The sequence below is a fragment of the Colletotrichum navitas genome, assembly GCF_030913465.1.
Source record: "Colletotrichum navitas strain CBS 125086 chromosome Unknown LY79scaffold_86, whole genome shotgun sequence".
NCBI lineage: Eukaryota > Fungi > Ascomycota > Sordariomycetes > Glomerellales > Glomerellaceae > Colletotrichum > Colletotrichum navitas.
Window position 1 is genome coordinate 41419 of NW_026850632.1, and position 26522 is coordinate 67940.

The 26522-nt window shown below is 43.8% G+C and overlaps 6 protein-coding genes across 6 annotated transcripts; 2 read left to right on the plus strand and 4 right to left on the minus strand.

Annotated features, from left to right (window-relative positions):
* Window positions 1-2998, minus strand: LY79DRAFT_525189 (archaeal flagellin N-terminal-like domain-containing protein; the record flags this gene model as incomplete). The annotated part of the gene is made up of 8 exons (XM_060555700.1): window positions 1-140; window positions 209-361; window positions 437-734; window positions 798-1007; window positions 1784-2097; window positions 2149-2304; window positions 2360-2888; window positions 2969-2998. The coding sequence occupies 8 exons, from the start codon at window positions 2996-2998 to the stop codon at window positions 1-3; spliced, it is 1830 nt and encodes a 609-aa protein (XP_060409334.1).
* A 2774-nt stretch (window positions 2999-5772) lies between these two features.
* On the minus strand, window positions 5773-7499 carry LY79DRAFT_525144 (major facilitator superfamily transporter; the record flags this gene model as incomplete). Its single annotated transcript, XM_060555698.1, has 5 exons — window positions 5773-5866; window positions 6036-6678; window positions 6740-7008; window positions 7074-7306; window positions 7386-7499. The coding sequence occupies 5 exons, from the start codon at window positions 7497-7499 to the stop codon at window positions 5773-5775; spliced, it is 1353 nt and encodes a 450-aa protein (XP_060409335.1).
* Window positions 7500-9070: 1571 nt separating this feature from the next.
* On the plus strand, window positions 9071-9811 carry LY79DRAFT_525181 (uncharacterized protein; the record flags this gene model as incomplete). The annotated part of the gene is made up of 1 exon (XM_060555699.1): window positions 9071-9811. The coding sequence occupies one exon, from the start codon at window positions 9071-9073 to the stop codon at window positions 9809-9811; it is 741 nt and encodes a 246-aa protein (XP_060409336.1).
* Window positions 9812-17290: 7479 nt separating this feature from the next.
* LY79DRAFT_652916 (O-methyltransferase, family 3) lies at window positions 17291-18518 on the minus strand (the record flags this gene model as incomplete). Its single annotated transcript, XM_060562587.1, has 3 exons — window positions 18078-18518; window positions 17599-18035; window positions 17291-17321 (listed from the first exon to the last, which is right to left on the minus strand). Exons 1-3 carry the CDS (start codon window positions 18213-18215, stop codon window positions 17291-17293), a joined length of 606 nt encoding a protein of 201 aa, XP_060409337.1. The 5' UTR covers window positions 18216-18518.
* A 1178-nt stretch (window positions 18519-19696) lies between these two features.
* LY79DRAFT_640890 (uncharacterized protein) lies at window positions 19697-21026 on the minus strand (the record flags this gene model as incomplete). Its single annotated transcript, XM_060562343.1, has 5 exons — window positions 19697-20171; window positions 20233-20427; window positions 20479-20669; window positions 20726-20830; window positions 20883-21026. 5 exons carry the CDS (start codon window positions 21024-21026, stop codon window positions 19697-19699), a joined length of 1110 nt encoding a protein of 369 aa, XP_060409338.1.
* A 1545-nt stretch (window positions 21027-22571) lies between these two features.
* LY79DRAFT_616024 (short chain dehydrogenase) lies at window positions 22572-23778 on the plus strand. Its single transcript, XM_060561997.1, has 2 exons — window positions 22572-22664; window positions 22764-23778. Exons 1-2 carry the CDS (start codon window positions 22607-22609, stop codon window positions 23558-23560), a joined length of 855 nt encoding a protein of 284 aa, XP_060409339.1. The 5' UTR covers window positions 22572-22606; the 3' UTR covers window positions 23561-23778.
* The last annotated feature ends 2744 nt before the right edge of the window (window positions 23779-26522 follow it).

Here is a 26522-nt window from a genome sequence, read left to right on the forward strand (position 1 = left end):
TCATGAGAAGGTCTTGTTCTGATTTTCGACTTCGACGGTATCGATTGATGGGCTCTTGGACCTGCCGTCCAAGAGAGGCTTCAAGCCAGGAAGGGCAACGACAGTGATGGCAAGTGTCATTTCGAGAACACTGAGAGGATCTAGTTGACGAGCATTAGTCATTTGTCATACAACGATGAGTGAAAGGATGAATCGCCATTATACGTACAGACAAGGTTCTCCTGTCCTGTTCCAACCTTGAGTGTGATGAAACGGACGATAGTGGTGAAGATTGTCGTAAGACCAAGGGCGAGGATTAAATTGAGGCCCTTCGAGGGCTTCAGAACGCCTTGAATCAAGAGGGTAATAGGGAGCACATAGACTGTTAATGGAAGAGTTAGTACGGAAGATGTTGATAGCATGTCTACTACCATTGTGGGTGGGCGAGAACGCGTACCAAAGATATAGCAAGCCAAGTTGAGAGTGAAGTTGAGGATGAAGGGCTCAGGTGCATAAAAGACGCTGCAAGCACCCTCCTCCTGAGACCATTGGATGGAAACGTCTTTGCCGCAGAAGAATGTGTCATCCCAGAGGATGGTCATGTACGAAAGTCCGACGAACGCAGTGATACCCCACAGCGCCTTGCGCATCGCAGGGCTAGTGTCGGCGGGGAAGTAGGCCCAGTAGAAAGCAAGCATGCTCATCTTCGGAAAACCCATTCCAACATCATAGAAGTAATTGGAGGCGAAGGATATCTTGCAACAGAATCAGTCTTGCTCTCAGATAGCTCGTCAACTGATGGGCTAAGGCAAGCAAACCTTGGACAGCCTAACAGACGGTTCCCAGTTATCCATGACGCCCATCTGGTACGTCAACGTGTCGCATATGATCAGGCCGAGGGCGTTGAAAGCCGAGAGGAGTAGAAGATAGTCGGACAAGACCAGCTTCTCCCGCAAGCGGAAGAGGCGTGTGTACACGCGCAGACCGACGAAGACATAGGAGGCCGTTAATAGAATCCATTCCGATATCTGAATGTAATGTCAGCATAGGACGACGTCTGAAAACAGAAAGGCGACCTGCCATGCAATCTTTCCCATCGATGAAGTACGCCATCTTGAATATAGGCTGAGAAACTGAACGACAAAGGAAGAAGTATATTGACACAATGACTGAAACTGGTGCGACGGGACCTCAGATCATATATCAAGCACGGACGACACAGAACTCTGGTCCGCCAATTAGCAAAAGCAGGGTATGACTGCAAGGAGTCACCAATGGTATAATTCCTATTGGCTGGACTTGAAGCGACATCCCTCTAGGCATTTGTTGGCCAGCGGTCTGGCTTGGCCTTGGGCTATACAGGTTGAACAGCAGTTGGGACCAGTAATGCAGAAGCAAGGCCGCAGAATCTGCACAGGTGGGTAGATGGCATGTTGACGCGCAAATCAGCCCCGAATCATTTACCCCCTCTTCTTTCTAATCTCGCTCCCTTTACCCCTCGTACATTGGTTTCAGTAAACGGTGTGCCGTTCTTATCATTTCCATCGGCTTGCTCTGGGTGGTATGGTTCAAATTTTTTTTTCCCAGCAGCTACGCCGTAGACATGCATCGCTGTATTAACCCGGATAGGGTATAATTGACCATTCGGCCGACCCTTGTTCGGGCCGGGGCCGCATAAAGTCGCGGTTAATTCTTAACGTACATGGTGCACCCCCTCCCGCTCCCCGCTCCCCCCTTGCTTCGTGCCGGGGGGGAATGAGCTGAGCTAGGATGCAGGCTTCGACAACCTTTCCTCTCTACCAACATCCTCTCGCTTCTGGTATGTCACGCTCACGCGAGCCGACTTGTAAATCACGTCCGATCGTTGGAGATTGTTTAGCTCCACCTCACTGCCCGAATCCTCCTCGGCGACCACTCGTGTCGTCGCTTCGTATGGATCTGTCCCAGAAGAGAGCTTGAAATGGTTATGGCTGGCTTCTGTTACGTTCTTCTTGTAAGCCTCTGTCTCGCCAGTTCCATATTTCGATGTGGCCAGTCCACGACGATGTAGAAGTGACTTGAGGGCTGGCAGCGATACCACAATGATGGCGGCTGCCATCTCCGTCATTGATAGCACATCTGTTCTTTGGTTAGTCTGTTGAGAACAGCAATCGGTCCGGGGAAACTTACAAACGTTGGTCCATGCCTGAATGGATTCGACAGTGGCAAATCTCGCCACACTGGTTCCAATTGTGATCATGCCCGTGGAGAACGTAGCTGCAAGCCCAATAATATACCTTTTGCTGAGCTGAAGGCCGAGGAGAAGGGGGAATGGAATAGCAAAGACTTCGAGTTCGTGAGCCAAGCGCAATAAACAAGAGTTGGGCAAAAAAGAACATACTCAGCAGATCTGACAGAAAATTCATCCCCCAATCGATGCGGAATACCAGTTTAGAGTCGAAGGTTGAGCAGGAAGAATCCAAGCCCCAGTTAACAGACACGTCGGGACCACACCAAAACGTATCCAAGAAGGCAGTAGTCATGGCGAAAGCCAGTGTCAACCCGCACGTTCCGTATAGGACTTTCCGCAACAAAGGCATCGTTGGTGGAACCAACTTGAAGTAAAAGGACAGCAAAGCCAGCTTTGGTAAGTAAATGCCTGTGTCGTAGAAGTAGTTGCCCGCAAACGCAACTTTCATGAGCGAAATCTGCTGGTCCTCTGGAGCCTCTGGAGCAAATGGGTCGTACTCATCCATTCCGCCCAACTTATACGCCATAGTGTCGGTCGAGAACAGCGCGATGGCATCGAGAATCGAAGCAATGAGAAACCAATCGCTAAGAGTGGGTGTCTGGCGCTGCAGAATCAGACGAAGGTATAATCGTGCGAGAACAAGGGTGACCGCAAGCGTAAGGAGCACGGCCTCAATAGGCTTTTCAGTGTATGTTAGCAGATGGGATGGTATAATAAGAGGTTGCCAAGGAGAGCCGAGGAAATACAACTCTTACTCACCACAACAGCCTCTTTGGTGACGCCCGCCATAGCTGATAAGTAACGCAGCGTTGACGTTGTCGGGTTCGAGAAGCACAGACAAGCTTTTACGTGTTAGGACCGGCCATGGGCACGTCAAGCAGGAATGTCAGTCAGTCGAAGGCGGAGGGCAGGCGGGTATATAGATAGATATGTGCCATTTGCATCTTCTGAACAGGTTGAAAGCTTAAAGAAAAATTGCGAAACGATTTACCCGAAATTTCAGAACGGTTGGTAAACAGACCACTAATGGTGCCCAGGATCACGAATGGCTTCGCCGCCTTCAAGCTGCCACGACTTGGATGCAGGTACAAAGGGTCCGGAAGCGACATAGATTTCTTCCAAGCGAGTCATGGGAGACTGGCAGGGTAAGTAGGTGGCACTTTGATTAATTACGGCTTTCGCTACAACAACTGGACATCTGACGGATGTGCAGCAAATGGGAAGAATGGTGCGAGGTAGTGAAGAGCAAAGGTTCGGATCACGCTAACAGGACCAACAGGACCAACAGAAACCTTGGAACTCTGCACCTGCGGCCTAAAATCCCACAATATCACGCCTCTTCGGATCGACAGGGAAGAGTTAGAGGTAATCCACCAGGGTAGTACCTTCTAGCTTGCAAAAGGTCACGCTACTATGGCGAGACTCCAGTCGCAACACCGTGGGTGTTTCGACAATCTGTTCTGCCATGCCTGTATGCAGCCGCCCTTGGCTGTTGGGATCCAGGCCTAGTTCTACCACGGAGGCGATGGGATTAAGCTGCCAACCTTACTTCGCAGTGGGGTGCATGTAGAGTCTATCTCATTTCGCACGACTAAGCTTATGTGGCTGTTACTCCGTGCTTCGCCAGCCATTATGGACCCGAGGAATCTGGCCAGCTTCCGCGATCAAAACAGCGGCCCATCATCTCATCCATATCTGTCGTTAGGTAGCAACAGTCCCTTACCAGCGGTGTCAAGGTTGGATCTTTGGAATATATGGAGATGGTAACCGAACCAACGATGAAGATCGAACCAGGGGATGTGGGAGGGTTACCTCCCCTGTTCTCCCCTGTTCTCCCCTGTAAGGCGCGAGAGCGATTACCATGGATCCTCCTAACTAAATCCCTATGACTGGCCCATAATACCAGATAGCACCACAGACACTCTCCGATGGAAATGAGGAGCCACAAAACATCAAAACCTTGATACATCAGAAAAGAAGGAGCTCGGAGGCAAGGTGACGTGCACCAGTGATCAATAAATGTGGGCGATAAAAGCAGAGACGTAAAGACTCTATCTAGACTTCTTCTCCGCCACTCGTTGGCGCAGCATCGGTGCTGGCATAAGTTTGACGACCAGCTGTGACTGGGTCTCTCAACACACCAGTAACTTTTCTTTCCTTTTCAATTTCTGGTGCAGCTACTCCGTACACAGGCCAGCAATTCCCATAAGTAGAGGGGGTGGGGTTCAGCGAAGCGATCCTATCCCTGGTTCTCCGCGAGTTCCGACCTGCCTTTTGGCGAAGCGGCCGGGTTGGTTCAGGGTCTCCGTGGGCCCATGGTAACAAGAACTTTTGCAACCGACAAGCGGCAAAGCTGCCTTCGTCTCCTGGCTCTCAATGGCCAGAACTGACCAGGGGGGGCTGAGCTTGAGGAGCTAGGAGAGAGGCACAGCGCGGTGCGGCACGGGTAAACGTATGATTCCCGGAGCCACGAATCATCATCCACGTCTCATGGCTGCTGCTGCTCCCTTCCCCGCCCCATTCATTTTGGTTGCAGCAAAAATTCTCGTACCACGGACTCGTGGACCTCGAACATATTCCCTGTTCGGGCATTCGCCAGTTTCAACCCTCCATATTATTATACCGTCCCAATCCCACCACACCAAAAGCCGTTCTCCCTAGTGAAGTACGGCCCATTGTGGTCGGCATCTTCCGCCTTGGCCATACCTATATGCTACTAGCAGCCCTTCCGCGGACGATTGCTGTTCTTCGGTGCCCTCTTGTCGATTTCAGCTCTTGGCTTTGTAGAAGCGCTGCTGATGCGATGATGACGTCCGGCGAGAAGGGTACGCACATTGTCGTCGCATGTCCATCACTATTCAAAGTCATGGAAGAATCCAGAATCGGCTTAAAATGTTTTAGTAGTCCAGCTCGTTACTTACAATCATATCTAGTTTGATTGCCAGGTTTTTTTCTCCTAAAGAACTGTTTATAACTTGAAGATTAAGTACACTGAACTCGACACCAACCAGTGACTCAAACAGGACTTACATACTGCCGACCTCTATACTAGCTTAAACTAACTTAACTACTCTAACTACTATTAGCAGATTTATTAGTATTAAAAGGTATACTATCTAGTCTACAGACCAGGTAAAATCTCAAGTGCAGTTCGAGACACTAAAATCCACTTTAAGTGATGTATTATAAGATCAGTATTAAACAGTCTATATCTATTCTAAATCTTAGACGTCTTAAATACATGCTGCTACTAACAGCAAGATAACTCTTTACAGCAGTATGAGCACCTACGATAGACTCTGTATTGCCGGCCCGGAAACACGCGTGTAACGCAGCCTAGGTGAAGGTCACTAACAAGGTGCAGAGAATCAGAGCCCAAGCTATTATATGAATCATGGATTCCGTGGGTTCGGCGATTTCTGAGGTCGGAGTTACAGCATCCAGTCAGCCTAGGAACCATCTAAAAGATGGGGTACTGCGTCGTCCAATACGGCCACAATACCCCTGGTGTTTTTCCGGTTATCCGTACCGCTGGGTTTTGTTCTCGTAATATGAAGCTTGGCTCAAGTAAAGTAACGAAAGTTTCTGTGCTTGTCGCCCTCATCCGTCACATCAACTGCTGTATTCTTGTCGACTGGCCCGAGCTCCCTGTCCCTCCTGCGATTGTCATGCTCCAGTAGAAAATGTAATGTCAGTGACATAATGACTATCATGCCTGTGAGGGCACAGCCAATGGCACAGCCTTTGGTATAAAAAGGTCTAAAATGAAAGGCATGTCAGTAATGATCTTTTCTTTCTGCGCTTGGAGTGAATTTTGGTCACTTACCCGTCCGTAGAAGGGAATACGGTGCTGCTCACAAAGGATGAACACTGGCCAAAAACTGCCAACATGGCCAAGCCAGCTCCTCTCTTTGAGTCGCCCCCCTGGTTGTTCAGAACCCAGGTAACATTAATCACTAGAGCCGGATATATGCCACAAGCTGCAAACCAGATACCGGCATATCGCAAACCGGGCCTATCCAAATCGCGTACGACAGTGAGGATCAAGTATCCCACGGTGCCCAGACTTGCAAACGCAGCCACAACATAGCCGCGTTTGCTATATCTGTCGGAAACAAAAGCCGACGTAATGCAGCACAAGAAGGCAGCAAAGTATACTGGCGCTGTCAGACCCTGTGCGTTGATGGACGAGTATCCCAAGCCTTTGACAATAGTGGGAAGGAAGTTGGACAATGCAGCAAATGAATAGTTGCAGCAGAAATGCATGGCCGAGTGGACATAGTTTTGGTAGTCAGACAAGCCAGCAAACACTTGCTTCCAGTTGAGGCGGTTCTTCTTGGTGCGGTCGCGGACCTGGAGTCGCTCTACGGCGTGTATCTTTTCTTCTTCCGTCAAGAACTTTGCCAACGCCGGGGAGTCGGGCAAGAAGAAAAAGACGACGAGGGAGAATATGACGGTGGGTGCACCCTCTTCATGCTCAAGTAAGTCTAAAGGATATCAACTGAAGGGTTGTTTGGGGAGGTTACACACCCAAAATGAATAGGTAGCGCCACGGTTCCAGGGAGCCTCGGATATGAACGATGCCGTATGCAAGTGCCGAAGCAAACGAGTTGGCTAACGGGGATGTTCCCAATACAAGAGACACGCGGATGCCAAGTTCTTCTCGACGGTAGAAAAGAGAAAGGAAGTACGGGGCGCTTGCCCCTAAGCCTGCCTCGAATAGGCCTAGCAGTGCGCGGCAAGCGATGAGCCCGGCCAAGTTATTCGCTGCCCCAGAACACATGGCCGCGGTACCAAATCTTAGACGTCGTCAGCTATGTATGACTACCCACAGAAACATGAAGAAGAAAAGGACACGACGTACGAGACGCAGAGAGCGGCAACGTATATGTGGGCTGGGAAGATCTTCCACAACACCGTGGTCCACTCGAAACAGACATAGGCAATGTAGAAAGAAATCAGCACCAATGACCACTGAGAATCGCTCAGGCCAAGGTCAGTTTGTGCCCCAGCGGTTTTTGCGTTGCCGATGTTGCCACGGTCGAGATAGGACAAGACATAGAGGCAGAACACAATGGGCATCAATCGGCGGTCGAACTAGGAGCGTATACGCGTCAGAACAAGCAATCATAACAACGACAGTAGGACGCTATCGAAAACATGGAACCGAACTAACCGTCTTTTTGATACGGGTGCTAAGAGCGTCGTTGGTGGCAGCGCGCGGAGAGCAATTGGCTTCAGCAATGCGCTCGTCGGCTTCCACGTCTTTTTTGGATTCATCGTAGACCATGGTGTTTTGCAAGGCTGGTATGAAACGAAACAGCACAAAGTTGAAGATGGACAACTCGGGCGACAAAAAAAAAAAACAGAATAACTTTTGGAGGTGGCTGTGGAAAACGGTATCCTGTGTTTTGTCGCTCGGCATGGCCGAATCGGAAGGTTGGGTTATCAATTTGGATAAGACATGTGACCGAAACTGAAAAAGCTTGCGCTATGTGACTAGGGCCGTCTTGAGAGCAGTGCTTGTCAAACTATAATATAATAGCACCAGGCGAAAGTTAATGACCCCTCCCTACTACCGGCATTTCAAGTTTAGGTAACATGGCTACTACTTCTACTAGCTTGATAGCTAGCAGTGATATCCCCCCTCCAACTGCCTATCACTGTCACTCTCACTATTACGACTATTGCCATTACTGGAGCTAAATAGCTAGCTGATTTCTAGACAGAGATTACTCTATGGTTACAGTGTGTTTTACTCTAGGTAGTAATGGAAAGATGTACAAGCTGCATCATACTTATGTCATTAATATGATGTGTAGGTAACTAGCACGACGGAGCAGCAAACGCTGAGCAGAGAGAGACTAGGCATACCCTTAGATGCAAAATGAACTCACGTCACAATATTAGTGCCGAAAAGCCGTTGGTGGTGAGATTTTTTTCTCAAATTCGTTCACTTGAGCCCTTCCACATCATGGTGATTTAATGAGGCTCAGCTCGCGGGGTATTGGCTGTGTTCATGGCCTCAAGTCGCGAGTAACATGCAGGCAAGCCTCTCCACGTTTCCATAATCGGTCAACCGCCGCAATCGGCCCCTCTTGCGCACAAAAATTCTCCGCTCGGCTGTCGATCGGCCGTTGTAGATACCTACATTTCACTTACTGCCTGCGCGCTATTATTAAGGCCGGCATACATTTACTGCAGGGCGGGTTACAAGCAAACGCAGATACGCCAAATGACCACAGTCCCGTGGGTCCTCTCGTTCAAAGAGGTCTTCTTTGTCGGCGCGTAATGGGCGACAGGGTCTGATAAGCGCCTCGTCCGGGGGCGGCAATCGACAATGATTGGGGATTAAGTGACAGCAGCTCAGACGTCTGAGCCCCGCTGCCTCCAATGTTTGATCACCTGCAAGGGGTCGACAAACAACAGCTTCTGGAATGATTGGCTGCTATCAACCAGTCATTACAACAGCGCCAGCGCCAAATACTTGCTGCTGCTATTTGCGTGACTGTTGCTTACCGTGATTCATTTGTATCACGTTCTGACAAGGCGAATGAGTCTTTGCCTCCCAAATGCTATAAAGAAGAGATACTAGCCGTACCATCCAAGCACCTCGTCACTCTCTCAGTCTGCGTTGTTTCGTTGCTCTCTCTCAATCACTTGGCGACTGTTTTTTCCTTGGAGTATTTCTGTTTCAAGCTGCCAGCCGGTCTTGCATTCCCGCATTGTTTTATTGTTACATCAACGTTTGATAGCCCTCTCATCATCGGTCACTTCCACAAAGTATCTCAATTCGTAATTCGCCAACCTTTTCTCAACAACTTCACGATAAAACTCATCACTCTTCATTACAATTCAACAATGGGCAAACTCGGAACCGCTCTTCAGGCCGGCCAGACTGCCATTGAGCTAGGCCGCAATGTACAAGGCCTCGCCGGCGCCGCGTCAGAGTTTCGGGCCGCCGACAAGGGGGAAATTGGCCGAAAAGCCGGCCGCGGTGTCTTTAATGAAGGTGCCGAGACGGGCAAGACCATGGGAAAGACTTGGCTCAAGACCTTAGAGGTCATACCACGCCTTGTGTGCCGCGGGCTGCAGTTCTTGTTTGCCCTCATAGCCTGCGGCTTCTACGGGAACCGCGTCGACGCAGACCGCAAGGGCGATAGCGGCTTCTCGCCCGAGTGGATTCTTGCCATCACTGTCGCCGGGGCCTCAGCCGTCACAGCTGTCCTCTTTGTTGCCGCCACGCCCCTCGGCGCTATCCCTTTCGTCGGCAGCAAAATCAAGATATTCAAGACATATCGCGCTTTTGCCTGGGATCTGACTCTGTTCATTGCTTGGATCGTCGTCTTCGGCATTTTCGCGGCCATCTTTCTCAAGAGAGACAGCGAAGACTCGTACAAGGGCAGCAAAACCGGGGCAATGAAGGTTGCTGTTTGGATAGATTTAGTGAACGCTATTCTTTGGTTCATTTCCGGCGTCTATGGTTGCATCAAGACGTTCTTGGGAGATAAGACAGACCACTTGACGGACAAGATCAGGCAAAAGATTTTCGAGAAGAAGCAAGCACCAGTCAAGGAGACTGGCTACGCAGAGAGTGTATAATAGTGAACTTCATATTTAGATACCAGAGCCAAATGCTACCCTCGAATCATCAAGTACAATGACCTTGCAATCAGCTGCCACTCAGGTCCAATCTTCACTGACCGTGGCATATTCCAATTGCCCCTTGTCAGCATATTATACCTGGTGTAGTCAAATTACTTAACTATTTCATATAAAAGGTCACTATGGCCCCAGTATCAGAGTCATCGTCTCCACTAACAGGCCTCAATTTACTACCGCCACTAAAAAACCGTCAAGAATAGTCCGTCCCGCAGAGGCAGTATGTCAAATAGTAGTGGGTAACTAGGGTAATAAGCGAACACACTGCAAGTGCAAAGGTAAGTATATAGTATTACTAAAGCTAAAAGCTACTTCCTCCTTTCTTTTTCCTTCTTTCCCCTAAGTATTCCTAGTGTATACACGCTTACTTTACTTCTGTGCGCCCTCTAAGCACATAATCCTCTTGTGCACCCTGCACACTTGCGCCGCACACCCTACTTATTCAGTGTCACATAATACTTAACCCACGCTTAGCCTATCTAGCCTATCTATCCTTAACATAGTGCCCTCCTCCTCTAGGCTTCTGTCCTAGAAGCCTCTTTAGAGTAGACTAGCTCTAGTGCTATTTCCTCTACTACCCTACTACGCTATAAGCTCCTATAGCCCCTTATATACTACTATATTACTATACGTCCTCTTTATATAATTTCCCTTTTTTATAGTATTACTATAACTTCTTTACTTAGTCTTATATATTATTACTGTTATATAAAACTAGGTAGGCGTAAAAGGCTTCTTTTTTTCTTTTAGTTTCCTATTTAAACCTAGGTAAGCGTAAAAGGCTTCTTCTTTTTCTTCTAATTTCCTATTTTAGATATATTTTCTCTTTAAATTAGGCCTCCCTAGGCCTATATAAATAACTTCTTATAGCTATTTTCTTCTTCTTTTTTTTCTTTTTTTCTTTAACCTAAATTAACTATATAGATCCTTTTTCTTTTGTTATTATAATTTTATTGTTTTCTTTACGCTTTTACTACACTTATTAGCCTTACTAACTTATTATTATTATATCTAAGTAGAAGTGTATTTTGTACTTCTCTTTACCCTATTTTTTTTATAAGCGCTATACGCCTATAGCACTTTCTACGCTTATTTTATAACCCTACGCTAACATCTACATAGAAATTTTAAATACTTACTTACCTTCCCCTTTGCCTAACTACTGCTATACGCTTATTCTATCTACTTATTTACTACTTAGGCACTAATATTTTATTTTATAGATAGTGCCTCCTAAGGGTCCTCCTAAGCCCCCTAAGGGCCCCCCTAAGGGTCCCCTAAAGGCTAGCCCTACTACCCCTAAGGGCAGTATAAAGGTATACTTTATACTACTTACTTACTGCTCTTGTTTATTACTAACTCTATATAAAAGCCTACTAAGAAGAAGGGCTACACACACTATAAGCATAGTAAGGTACATAATGTGCCTTGTACACCCTGTGTACACTACCTCTACACTAACAAGGCCACTAAACACTACTCTAACTAGGGTAATATATCTTATTATTATTACTACTTATTCCCTACTTACTCTTTCTTCTAGGCCAAGGTATATAATACACTTATTATACTAACAGTAGGCACTTATACCTAGGCCCTATATAACCCCTCCTTGCGTATCCCTAGCACTACTTACACCTTGCTTACTTATTACTTAGATCTCTGCCTTACTCCTAGGTCATTACTAAGTGCTTAACTAGGCTATATACGCCTAGGGCACATCTACTAAGGACACTCCTAACGCTACTACTATAAGTATCTCTTTTGCTGCTTATCTAATTTACACACACTGATTTCTCCTAGCTCTAAACTGCGTTCTACAACGCTAGTAATAATATAGCGCACATACTTACAGCGGCGTACACTGCCAGCAGTGCGCCCCTGGCGCCTTCTCCTGTTACCCCTGTTGTACCCCTAGTGCTCCTGCCTACGCCCCCTGTTCTAGCTGCCCCTGCTACGCCCTTAGACACACTTATGCTTAGCGCTGCTAGCGCTGCCGCCACTGCTCCCCTCTTTAACAAGGAGTAGGCCAGCTGCCTTATTATAGCTATTAAGAACGTTACCTCTGCAGTAGCTTATATACGTTACTTCTTCTTTACTGCTTATAAGCTACTTACTACTACTTATTACTAACATATATATAGTACTACTTTATCTTTTAGCAGGAGGCATAGCTACACCTTAACTACACTACTACTAAGGCTAAGGCTAAGGCTAACGCTAATAATAAGAAGGGTAGTAATACTATACCCCTTAGTAGTAATAGCACTAAGTAAGCTACTTACTTACGTTGTCCTAGGATAGTCTTTTTAGCTTATTACCTACGCCCTATATATACTCTAGTTACTTATTTTAGCTTTATTTTCTCTAGTTATAAATACCCTAGCCTATAGGCCTTAGTTATTTAGCCTATAGGCCCTTAACACTACTATTATATTACTTCTCTACTTCTTATACTTATTAATAAGTAACTTTATCTTAATATAATACTATAGCTCTTAAGTGTCTTTTTTACTACTATATCCTTTCTATTAGATAAGGTACTACCTATTACACCTTAGTCCCCTATAGTTAAAGATTTCTTCTACCTTATACAGTAGCCTAGTGTTTATCTTATATAGCTATAGCTACTTAGGCTTTTTACTATCCCTACTCTTAAATAGCTCTAGTAAAAATATAAGGAAAACATTATATATACAGTAGTAGGTAAAAGTATTAAGTTAGTAAGCTAGGCTATAGAAGCTAACTACTATAAGTACACAGAAAAGGCCTAGCTACTTATCTATAAGTTTACTACTTAGGCACTTCTACTTTATATTTTTACTAAACAGTAGTACCTAGTCTTTAACCTTAAATCTCTTTAGTGTCCTTTTCTTATTGTACACCTGTGTCTACTGTACGCTTGCCTTGTGTAGTATAAGCTCTAGATTAGCTTTCTTAGTGCAAAGTTATTAGACCCTCTCTTTTACTAAGATATTTACGGCTAGTGCTGCCCCTACTATTAGGATATCTATAGGCAAAGGTAAATCTTAGCCTATTAATACCTTGTTTAAGGATATACTAATAGATAAGTAATATACGTTATTATATATAAATTAAGCTAAGTAAAGTCACTATACCTAATCTACTTAGTCCCTTACGTAGAAGTAGTAAAAGTAGTGCTCTATATTCTAGTTCTACCTCTTAGTCTACCTATTAGTCTATAGGTAAAACATAGTGCTTAGACACTACTTTATTCCTAAGAGGTAGCAGAGGTATACCTAAAACTTACTTATAAATAGTGCACCTTAATTAAAGATAATACCCTTAGGTGTTCTAAAAGTTATAAATACCCTTATAAACAGTAGGTTAGCTAGGCTACTTATAGTAAGGCATATATTTATAGTAATATAAATACTATATTTTATATACTAATTAACTATAATAAGGATAATATTATATAGCTTTTTCCCTAGTAGTAATATTAATAGCAGAAGCCCTATAATAAAGTCTATTAATATTTCTATATATAGACATTTTAGTATTAGTAGTAAAGCAAGGTAGCTATAAGGGCAGTAATACTATAGCTTTATTTTCTAGTATACTATATATATATTAATATATTCTTTAATATTCTTCTATAGTCTATCCTAATAGTAGCTTCTTTATAGTAGCTATATTATATAGCTAACGCCTAGATGTCCTATATACTCTATGTTATAGTAGTCTTCTAGGATCCTTCTCCTTATTCCCTCTTTTTAAGGTATATAGACTTATATTCCTTTATAGAGGAGACCTCTTATGTTAATACACTAGGCTCCTCTACTGCCCTTCTCTTTATAAGCCTAGCTTAATTACTACACTTTTACCTCTTAGACTACTACTCTTCCCTTATAAAGGTGTCCCCTATTAAAGTTACAGTAACATAGTAATTATTAGCTTTACTTTACTATCTACTATTTTAGAGTTACGTTAATTTTTACTCCTCTATAAGACATATAATTCACAACTTATAGCCCTAGCAATAGGCTTAAGCGGTTAGCCCTCTGCTCTATTACTACTCTAGCACAGCTCCTGCTGTGCCCCCTAGTTTACCCCTTCTAACTAGTCAGGCTAAGGTTAGGTGCCTACCCCTGCTGTCTCCTAGCCCTCTGTACACACGCCCTCTTGCGCAGCCTTAGTAATATTACTATAACCTAAAGGGGTTCCTATTCTACCTCTGCCTACTATAGCTACACTAATATTACCTTTACCTTACTACTTAGTAGCTACTCCTTATTATCTACTGTATAGTCTAGCCTCTTAAGAGTCTATTTATAGGGTTTTATATACCTAGTTTAAACTTAATATTAATATTATACACTACTAAGTTATTAAGCTAGTGTAGCTGTCTTAGGTTAAAGTACTTCTTTATATCTAGGAATTAAAGGTTAAAGTAATCTATTTATACTATAACTATTTTCTTACTATAGTTAATATATTACTACTAGTTCTATAGGCTGTTAATAATTACTAGTAGCTCTATATTACTAGTACTATAGTATATCTCTACTCCTATAGCTTATATAATTAGAAAGCAATAGGATACTACCTCCTTTATACTATTATATAAGCACTACCCTAATAGTAAATTTAAATATTAGTGTAGATTACTATAGGTAAGTCTATATTAAAATAGCGTAGCACTAGCGCTTTAGTAAAGGCTATAATAAGTTACTTAAACACTATAACTACTATAGAATCTAGATATAGCTCCCTCTCTAGTTCTCTTTTAGCTTATTAGTTAAAGGTACTACTATTTTAAAGTAGTTCTAAATAAACTACCTATAAAACCCTATAAATCTAAGAAATATTTAAATATCTTTAACACTATATAGTAGTAGCTACTAAGTAACTACCTTAATATACCCTTACTTTATAAAGATACCCTCTATTAAAACATAAATCCTAAGAACCTAATTATTATCCTATAGAACTTATATTTCCTAGATTAAGGTAAAGCCCCTACTACTCTAGCCTTATAAAGACACTACTACATAGTCCTTATACTCTTTAGATTTACTACTATAGACACAATATCATCTAAATATATAATATACACTATATCTACTAGGCCTACTAAGGCCTTGTTAATATATAATTAAAACATTACTAGTGTATTAACTAGGCTAAAAGGTATAACATAATACTTAAAGTAGCTATATTAGGTGTAAAAGGCTGTCTTCTACTTATTGCCTATATATATATATATCTAATAGTACATATTCTTAATATTAAGCTTAGTGTAAATCTTAGCACTAGATAGCTAGTTAAGGATTTTCCTATTAGCAGTAGCAGTGTTTAGTCCTTTTGATAACCTTGTTTAGCGCACAATAGTTAACATAAAGTCACAGCTCCCCTTTCTTTAGGATAAACAGATAAGTGCCCCTCCTAGACTTATAATAGCCTAATCTACCCTTAAGCCTTAGCCTTCTTAAGGTATTTATAAAGTATCTTAAGCTCCCTTTCTAATAGCGTATAGATAGGTCCTTATAGCACCTTAGTACCTTCTTTAAGGTTAATATAGTGCTTATGCATAGAGTATTCTAGTAGGCTAAGCGCTTTATCTTCTAAGAATAGTTCCTTAAAGTCTATATACTTAGCTATTTACTTACACTACTCTAGCTTGTTGCTCCCTTCCTGCGTAGGCGCTATAGGTGTAATATATAGCGTTAGCGCTATTACTATAGTTTATAGTATATAGAATTCCTTTTTTAACCTAACAAGGCTAACATCTTGTTTATAGTAAAGGTATTACTAGTACTTTACTTACTAGTTAACTACTAGGTTTACCTCCTATAACTACTTAATACCTAAGATAAGTGTTAAGTGCTATAGGTCTACTATAATAAAGTAATATAGTTAATACTTTACTACTCCTATACTATTAGTAGCCTTAATATAAAGGTAGTATACTCTATTATTAAGAGAGGCTTATTATTTATATTAACTAGGGGAGCAGATAGATATATCTATAGTAAGTAGTTAGTATTAAGTATACTTAGGCTTACTATATTAGCTTCTAATCCTAAGTTAATAAGCGCCTTTATTGTTGCCTATATAGTGCTCTTCTATAATATAAGCAAGATCTTAATATAGTGTCCTTATTACTACCCCCCCTTGTTACTACTACTAGTATACTGTTTATATTATCTACTTCCTTGTAGTAATTACACTACATATACCCCTTTCTTTTATATCTCTTACACTTTATCTCTAGGCACTTATTTATATAATAGCCTTATACTCTATAGGCGTAGTATATACCCTATAGTTTCTCTACTTATAGGTAGTTCTTTATAATATACCCTAACTTATTATAGTTATAGTATACCCTACTATTTATCTACTTACTTACGTTATTAAAGCTAGGTGTAACAGTAAGGTTAGTTCTCTTGCGCTACTTAGGTACTACTTAAGTAAGGTAAGCATTATACTAGCTATATTATAGTTAACAGTAAAAGTTAGTAGCCTACTTTATATGCCTTACTAGTAAAACTAACTCTATGCATATCCTTAGGAGCACTAGCTATAAGCTAATAGCTTATTAAGTGCTTAGTTATAGCTTAGTTAGGAGGAAAAAAATACATTACTTCTCTAGAATAGTATAAGGCAGCTTTATCTTTAGCGCTTTATATTCTATAAAGAACTAGTTAAAGCTCTAGTTAGGCCCTTAGTAGAGGCAGTCTAGCTATAAGGTTACTGTAACTACATAGCTACCTAGGTCTAAAAGCTTGTTGCATAGGAAATCTTTAAAATCTCCCTACGCCTTAATTACCTACTTTATAAAGCTATATTCTTTCTTAGTTAAATACCTTATCTATCCCCTCTTTATATAGCCCTTAAGGTAGCTTGTTGTATACACTATCTTGTTGTAGTTATTATAAAACTGCTTTATGTATAGTGTAAAGCGTATGCAGTAGTTAAACAAGAAGACCTAGAGGTCTCTATATAATTCCCTATTATATAACAGTGTAAAGAGAGACAAGGGTTAATATAGGTGTAAACTATTATCTAGTTTAGTGCTTAAAAGGATCACTAGGCTATCTTAAGCCCTACTCTAGTCTTAGGGTAATAGCTTATTATCTACGCCTATTACATAGTTAGCTCTAGTGTTAAGAGCACAACTACTGCTTTAGAGCTACAAGAGCTCTTTATACTAATAATAAATTCAAGTCTCCCTGTAGGCAATCTTAAGCTCCTCCTCTAGTTATTACTCTTTCTCTACTAATATAGCAAGTCTATAGGACAAGCTACAGCTCCTTAGGGTACTCCCTTCTATAAGCAAAGGGGGTAAAAGACAACTAGTTAAGTTAGTTACTGCTTAGGCGCTGCTGCTGCTATGCTTAGGCATAGCTACCTCTTAGGTTATATAACAGGTATTTGTAGGCATATTACTTATTAGGCTAGTTGTCTAGGTAAAGCTTTTAGACTATTAAATAGTAGTAGGTAACTAAGGTAATAAGTAAACACGCTATAAGTGCAAAGGTAGGTATATAGTATTACTAAAGCTAAAAGCTACTCCCTCCTTTCTTCTTCCTTTTTTCCCCTAAGTATTCCTAGTGTGTACACGCTTACTTCGCTTCTGCGCGCCCTCTAAGCACATGATCCTCTTGTGCGCCCTGCGCGCTCACGCCGCACACCCTGCTCATTCAGTGTCACGTGATGCTTGACCCGCGCTCGGCCCGTCTGGCCCATCCGTCCTTGACACAGTGTGTGCCGTTGAGATCATGGGAACCAGCGTAGCCGTGACTCTTTTGTTCTTGCCTACATGAGTCAAGAGCGAATTCTTCCCCGTCTGTGCGGTATTACTTTCAAGCACATTCCAAACAACGTTGTCAACATAAATACACCCCTTGGGCCTAGTCAGTTCAACTGCCCAATCGAAGTACTTCTTCTGTTCGCCCCAAGAGGCATCGCAGAACACCATATCGAATTTGCGGCCTTCCTTGGCCAGCTTCGGCAGAACGTCCAAAGCAGCACCGAGTATGATCTCAGTGTCAAGTCCCGCGACGTTCTCCAGTGCGACTTCGCGGTACTTCGGGTTGATCTCGATACTGGTAACCCTTGCGCCTGTTTGTGCAAGCCATATGGTCGAGTAGCCACCGAGCGTGCCGATCTCGAGAACAGTTTTTGCATTGATCAGCTGGCATTGGATGGCGAGGAACTGGCCTTGTAGAGGAGATACCGAGATCTCCGGCAGATTGTTCCTTTGAGAATTCGCAATGGCATTTCCCAATTTTGGGTTTGGTGCGAGGAGATTGTTGCAGGCAATGCCTTCGACAGCAAGGGCAGCTGCGACAGTGTCTTTGTCGGAGGCGAACATTGTATGAAGACAAGGAAAATTTCTCACTACTTCTTGGAGTCGATAGATAGCCCCGTAAACTGTGAGGCTCTCCTTATAAGTAATGGCATGTTGCTCAACGGCACTCTAGCGTGCGTGTGCAGGGGAGTGACTCGGTCATGGGACCGGAGGTAGTGCCGGGACCGGAGGTAGTGCCGGGATCGGAGATAGTGACCGGATCGGAGATAGTGCCGGGCCCGGAGATAGTGCCGGGCTTGGAATACGAAACCCAACAGATTCGGTGAAAAAGAGATCTATCGAGGAAGTTTGCTTCTATTTCCGAGTAATTTCCATCTGTCGACCAACCTGGCGCTCTGACTATTTAGATGGCAGCTCGGCGCATCTCGGCTGCCGAGAAAGTCAATGAGGTCCTCATCCTCTACCCCTCGAATGTCCGGGTAAGCCGGAATATTGATTTATAATGCGCAACTACGGCTTACGATGTCACCGCACAAATTTTGTTCCCCAAGACTCTCGGGTCAATCTAGCGTTTCGTTGAAAGGAAAGGCGCCGCTGCTCACACTCCGGAACGCGGACCCGGCTGCGGAGCCGGAGATGGGGGAGATTTCCAGCGGAGCGTGGACGGGGAAGGCGATAGCGTGAGGAGGGCAAAGCTCGTGCACTTGGGCTTCAACTCTGACATGCCCATCGAAAATGCCCCGTGCTTTGAGTGGCTCAAGGTTTTACATGGGCGGGTACGTGAAGATATGCCGCAGTCCCTTAATCTAGATCATATATAAATAACTATGAATAGTTTCTCAGTGAGAAAGCATCTCACTCAACCGCCTTTGGTAGATGGAGTGACTGTGGGTGGCTGATGGGAAGGATGACATAAATGATCTCTAAGGGGTCTGGCTCGAGTCTTAACTAGACTTTGTGGGACAAAGTTGCCAATGGTTTGAGGGTTTGGAAACAACGCAGAGAAAGATAACTTCTTTAGGGCTCGCTGGTTTCGGAATTCTCAACTGTAGGCCACATTGCAAACTACTTTTGCTTTCGATACTTCTGCGCAGACATGGGTCACACACGCTGAGCTATACCAAGAACTGCTTAGCGACTGTAGGTGAAGCTAACGGGCCGTCTATGGAGATGGCGGAACGCTAGCTCCGGCCCGCTCCGGCCCACTCCACTGTGTACGCGCCTGGCCACGGAAGTGGCTCGCGCAAAGCAATCGAGCCAGTCAAAAAATGTATACTCGAAGTTTAGGGGGGCAGGGCAGTACCTGTGCATGTTTTAGAAATTAGTTTAACATAGGCAATGAATATGTTGCTACGAGTTTGCTTGTCTCCAAAGGACCTCGTAAAACTCAACGCTGACGATCGACAGCTGCCACCAACGAAATTATATTATGGCTAGACGGTCATCGCCATTAAGCATCTTAAATCTACTCGTGAATACATATCAATTTGATTTTCTCTTCTACCCCATCGTGCCATTGTTAATGTAGATCTCTTTTATATGCTTCACACCACGCTGTCGTTTGGCTTCTTCTCAACTTCCATATTGAATTGCCTTTGTACTCGAATGGCGCCGAAGCCACCCCCGGTCATAATTCTTTTTTGACTGTGATCGTCTGGCAGGCTTTCGTTGCTGTCACCGTCCATGTCCCTGCCATATACTCTTGTCTCGACGCCAGACCGGCTGGCGCCATTAGCTTTCTTGGTCGCATCCCTCTCGCCTAGTTCAAGATAGCTATTCTTAGGTGCCACTGATGATGCGGGGTCCTTCGTGGATTTATTCTTGGAGTTGGTGAAGGACGTCAGGTGCGCAAGCATCCGTTCGAGAAGCGGTCGGCAGGCGGGGAGGTTCGCAACAAGCATTCCGATGCCGACTTCTGCCTGGGCCCAAGCAAGAATGATGCTTAGACCGTGAAGGAACTTTGCGGAATCGTTCAGCAGGAGGAGATACTTTAGTCGGACGATGGGAGCAACAGATGCGCTGGTAGGCTGTTGTTAGCAAGAAAACGATCATGTCAGGGGCTCCCTGAGCAGGAACTCACAAGAAACCCAAGCCCAAAAGTCCAATGACAGATGCCTTGACTTTGTTCGGCATTTGGAGTTTCCAGATCAGCGCAAATGGCATGATTGCAAATATCCAATCGGTAGAAATAGACACAGCAGCAACAAGAAACGAAAGCGCGGTTTGAATCTCTCGGGGGTTGCAGGTTCCTTCCATCGTAAGATACCAGTTTTTCCTATGCAGTCAGTAAGAGCAGCTTCCAGGAAGCACCATCGAGACAACTTACTCAACTGGCGAACATTGAAAAAACAGATACATGCCAGTACCTCCGGTGCAAATAGTGACTAACGCAAGACAAGTGTAGATGACTATTTGCACCCAACGTTGTCCGTTACCAATACGCAACAGAGTAAACCCGATTGACCATTTCACCGCGACCAAGGTAAAGCACCAGAATTCTTGAAACACGTAGAACCACTGCAGAACCTCTCATTAGAGCTGGCCGGGCCATTCGTTCCAGGGAAGGTACTCACAAAATAGGAGTTCGTCACCTGTTGTGCAGTCAATGTTGCATCAATTCCTCCAACTCCGCTCCAGGCCATGCCTAGCAGGCCAACTTGGGACACAATCCAAACAGGCTTCGATCTGTCAGTCTCAGACTTTGGGGTTGTCGGAAACGTAAGAACCTACAACGGTGGCAACCATAGCCCAGTCATCCGGACCCCAGGCCTTCCTTTGCGTTCGAATCCAGAACCGCAGCACCAACGTGATAATGTTGAATGGGAGCGGCACCAGGACCGCAGCGGCCATATCTTTTGATGTAGCGGCGCCCATCTTGTCCGAGCTGCAGCGTTACGGCTGAATAGTAACCGTAGTATCGTTTGACGCTAGAGCGTCCAATTTTGTGGCGAACGACGCGCGTTACGACTGATGAACCAGCTTCGTGCTCTATGTTTCCGTCGCCGGGAGATGGAAGCACCACAGAACAAGCAGTTAAGAAAAACGGAATCTTGTGGCCCAGAAAGCTTGTAAGAAGAGTAACTGCGCGGGATCGAACCTGGGGTTGTCGACTGCTTAAAAGCGGCCCGATTGTTTTAGCAACAGAAGTGCAAGATGGTATCCACCAAATCCCAGCATGAGATATATGCCGTGCGGCACTGTGATGCTCCTTGCCATAAAAGGAGACGGCATGGGCTGAGTTTACACCCCCCACCCAGGTCAAGCAGTTTAATTTCGACAGCTTTCCTATCAGAAGCGCTTTTCAAAGTACCCATACTTCACATTTAGAACATTCTGCTCCATCAAGCACGTATACCCTGCCGCGACACTCTAATATGGCTTCAGATTAATACTAACTTGCGAAATTCTTGTTAGCGAACATTTCCCGGTACAGACATCCGCCATTTGATATCACACTGCTTTCTTTGGTCGAAAAGTTGGAAGATATTCTTAACCTTCACGAATTCTCTTTGAGGTTCCCACAAAGTTCCTACGAAGACTAATATCTATGCTGATTGTCTCGGATATTTCACAGCTCATCGTGATGCGTCCCGAAGTCGTGTCAGTATAGTACCAGCATAATAATCAATGCTTCGCGGGATTTATACACCTCTCAGAGTACTTACTGCCTTGATTCTACGCAGCGTAGCATTGATCCCACCGCCTCGAAACGGACTGTCTCCATACGTAGCAGATCGCTGCCATTTTCGGTACAAATAGCCCTTTCGCGAAGGCCGGGGCATTCGTCAGAGGCTTCCGGTGGTGTAAAACGGAGTAGAACCAGGTCATCTTGACCCGGAAATGTGGAACAAGCTCTTCAACACTGTACATAATAACGTAAATATTTTATGGGGTTGGGAAACTCGGCTGCAACCCTGAGTCTCATTCCACTTCTTTCTTGGAGCCGTCTGAGAACAAATCATGGTGCCGCCCTCTGTGAGATAGATACCTTGCAGACCCAAGCACACTCGCATCATCTTCCTATTCGTTTATTTTTCAAATTTGGGCTATCTTTTCACCAAGGTGCTGAAATACCTACCACATATGGCCCCGTCACTCAAATTTCTCACCGACCCTGTTACTGCTGCCAAGGAGCTGTTACCAACGGGTTTCACGAGCAGCTTATGAACATTGAGATCGACGAGCGATTCGGGTAGTTGACGTGGCTATGTGGAGTGCCATGGGCCGTAAGAACCTTCTTTACCCCTGACCCAAACTACCGCTCGGAAGTCGCTCAGGATGCGGCCCGGAGGCATAGACCAGTCGTCTAGCTTCCATTGTGGATATAGAGTACGGCAGAAGGACCAAGACAATAACAGTATATAAGGCGCACAGTGGGGAGGGATAACTTTCTCCCCGCCACCACGTCACATTGATTATTTTTTCTTCTCCTTACATTTCACACCTGAGAAGTAATGGCTCCTTTCAGAGTTTTCGAGGGCAAACTTGCCATTATCACTGGCGCTTCGCGAAGTATGTACCTTGACTCCTCGGAATAGCGTTGAGCTGTCTATAGGCCAGGGTACGAGGGCCTACTCCAAAATGACTCTGAACTGACGATTGTTCCGCAAGGTTTCGGTGCCGTTGTTGCCGAGCATTTCGCTAGCAGAGGCGCCAACGTTGTTATCAACTATGCCACCGACGCTTCAACGGAGAAAGCTCAGGCGCTCGCCAAGGACTTCGAGATCAAATACAACGTCAAGGCTCTCCCCGTCAAGGCCGACCTGAGCAAGTCCGACGCTCCTCAGCAGGTCGTTGACGCTGCGAAGGCCCATTTCACCGACGCAAATGGGCGGTTCCAGATTGACATCATCATCAACAACGCCGCTACCGTGAACGCTCAGGGGATTGATCAGCTGGATCTTGATCTCTTCGATGCGACTTTCAACCTGAACTGCAAGGCACCCGCCCTGCTTGTGAAGGCTGCCTTCCCCTACCTGCCTACTGACCGTTCTGGTCGGATCGTCAACATTTCCAGCGCTACCACTACTTGGGGTGTCTGGTGGCAGACATCTTATGCCGGTACCAAGGGTGCAATTGAGGCCATGACTCGTGTCTGGGCCCGTGAGCTTGCTGAGAGGGCCACGGTCAATGCCGTAGCCCCCGGCCCTATGGATACTGGGCTGTACTCTAGTCTGCCCGATGAGCCCCGTGAGGCTCTGCGGCCGTTTAACATTCTTACTCCCCTCGCTAAGGCTAGGCCTGATGTTGACAGCCAAGAGGTTCTAGATTTGGCCCAGAGCATTGGCGGCCGCCCTGGGTACCTGGAAGAGGTTGCTGGTGTTGTAGGAGTTTGCTGCCTGCCGGAGAGCGGATGGATGACGGGTAACCTTGTTGGTGCCAGTGGAGGTGGCGCTTTCGTTCGTTAAGCGACATGATAATGATAACGTGGCATTGTGTCGACTGAGTGTTTATAACGAAGATATTCTCGTGATTCTGCCTTGTGATTGGATTATAACGATGTAGAAATGTTTACGAAGAGCTCCAAAATTATTTCAACATCAAGAGTCCTAAGAATCTGGTTCGAGGAACAAGAACCCTCAACGGACAGCAGCTCCAAGCCGGGTAATCAGCTCGCGCAAAGCTGCGTGGAGAAATCATCGAAACATCAACCAAATATCGAACTCACCAGGCACTTTTTCCTTTTCCGAGCAGGGGTGGTGATTAGCGAGACAGTTTTCCGGTACCCCTGGATTCTAAGACCCCACCCTATAACTCGGACCACCCCTAATGTCGGACCACCCCTAGACAGGGTTGTAAATTAGTATACTTAAGTCTAGTATTGGCCTATACTAATACTAATAGTATTTTTGAGCCTATACTAATACTAGGCTAGTCTAGTATAGGGGTATACTAATACTAGGCTAGTTTAGTATTAGTATACTTAAGTATACTAATTAGTAAGTAAAAATAAATAAAAATAAATAAAAATAAATAAAGATAAATAAAAATAAATAAAAATAAATAAGAATAATAAATTAATATTTTAAATAAATAATTACTATTTTTAACTACTTTAGTAAGTAAAACTTCTTGCTTACTAATCTAGTATCTTAGTAATAATTAACTTAATACTTAAAAACTAGTATAAATTATAAATTAATTATAATTATAAAGTAAAAAAAGTAAAAAAATACTATAAAAAGTATTAATAGTATATATATATTTATACTAGTATATATATACTATTATATATAGTATATTAATAACTAAAAATATATTATCTATATTTCTATTTATTTTTATTTATTTTTATATACTAATTAGTATACTTAAGTATACCTAAGTAATACTAATACTAACAAAGGCTATACTAATACTTACTAATACTAAGGTTAGTATAGTTTTCTTATACTAATACTAAGTATACTTAAGTCTAGTATTAGTATACTAAATACTAGTAGTATTTTTTACAACCCTGCCCCTAGATAGCATTATAATAAGAGATAAGTGCATTAAGTTAACTATTTCTTAGAAATTAAAGATAGACTTAAAGTGCGTCAAACTTTATAGATAGCTTTTAATAAGCAAAGTATATTATAAAGTAAATTTGATATAATTCTCTATAGGCTATAAAATACTATACTTGTATAAGCCTTTATTAATAAGAGTAGATAAGGTAAAGTAGGTATATCTAAGTATATAATATATATAGATTTTATATATTATATATTAACTATAAGAGAACGTATACTAAATATTCTATCTCTTTTGGACTTCTCTCTAATTTTTTTAAAAAAAATTGCTAAATCTGTAGATTTGGTGTAGTAAATCTGTGAATTTGGTGCGTATTTGCATGGTCCGACATTAGGGGTGGTCCGAGTTATAGGGTGGGGTCTTAGTTCCTAGCGAGCTTTCCTGAGTCGCGTGCTATAGTAGCGGTGGTCGTGGACTACCTACAATTGCCCCTTTCCTATCCGTACTGCCTGCCAAATATGAGTACGTGTCGAAGGCACTGCCTCTTGAAGTCGCACACGCACATTGAATACAGCGGAAAACACAGTATGATTACCGTGTACGATACTCGACACCAAAATGGAAGGGTTCTAGATGGAAACAGTACCATGGAACTGGTTTGATGGAACAGACAACTAGATAGCAGATAGTACGGACCCTAGCAGGCAAGAATAGACAGTGCCAGGAAGTACGATGAAATAACACACTGTCGTAGCACTATGTCGCTTCGAAAAGCGGAGAAAGGGGCTTCGGACTCGGCACTTGTGCACGGCGCCACCCATAACGATTATGTGAATTGCCGGCTTCATCGAGCTATCCTAGCCAATAAGGCCATTTGCATTGGGTTAGCGAACCCTCTTAGGTAATACCATCGGCGGTTTACACCGAATTCGGACAAGCTTGGTAGTCTTGTTTGCCGATCGCAGAATCCCAGACATCGGGGCAATCAGTTTTCCAAAGCAATACGACATGGAGGCTGGGCTGTGGACGTTGTTGGGTCGGGCTGCCTTGTGTATTATCACTCAAAAATAACAAGTTATTCATAGTATCTCGCAACCAACTTTTCTTATATTAAGTTGGCAATGATTGATACTGTCTGTATATAGGACTGGGGTCCAGTTTTGGTTTTCAGCGTGAAACTACGCGGGTGGCCCTCAAATATACAGTAGAAAGAAATGTCAATCTTCGTCCATGGTAGAGCTGAAAATCTCATTAGCCGGTTTGAAGTCGTCTCATTTACTCAAATAGTCACATTTGGAGGCCGGTCTTTATTAACCGTGATGCCACGAGCCATTTACTGCGGCGCTTATACGCAGATTTCATTGCAACACTGGCTTCAATACACTTGGAATATATTAATACGGAGATCGAAACTAAACACGATTCCTTTGAGAACACCTTGATTGCTCTTTCATCTTTAAGTCCAGAACACGAGTGGTTCTCACCTTCACTCTAGGAGAATTCGATAACTTTGAGTTTCTTTTTGCACATATCGTGGCTTCAACCAACACAGTTCTGGTAGAGGTGAGTTTGTGGTCAATGATCAAGCGTTCCAATAGATACACGACCTAGGGGTTACTAGCTGTATTATTTCTCAGATTCGAGCCAAGTATGTCAGAGAACATCAGCTACTATCTATCTAACAAACTCCTTGTCTGCCAGTATTTCTTCAAGGGCCCTCTAGACCGAAGTCGGCTGAGACTGCAATACTCCTACCTTGTTCGTAATTAACTTGTGAGACTTATGTCACGAGTTAGAGCACACAGCAGGGCATTAGAGAATCAGGCCTAAAAGACTTAATTCTATGAACATAAACTATGGATGGAATGGTACTATACATATCGGTGAGATGCTTGATTTCTTGAAGAAAAATAT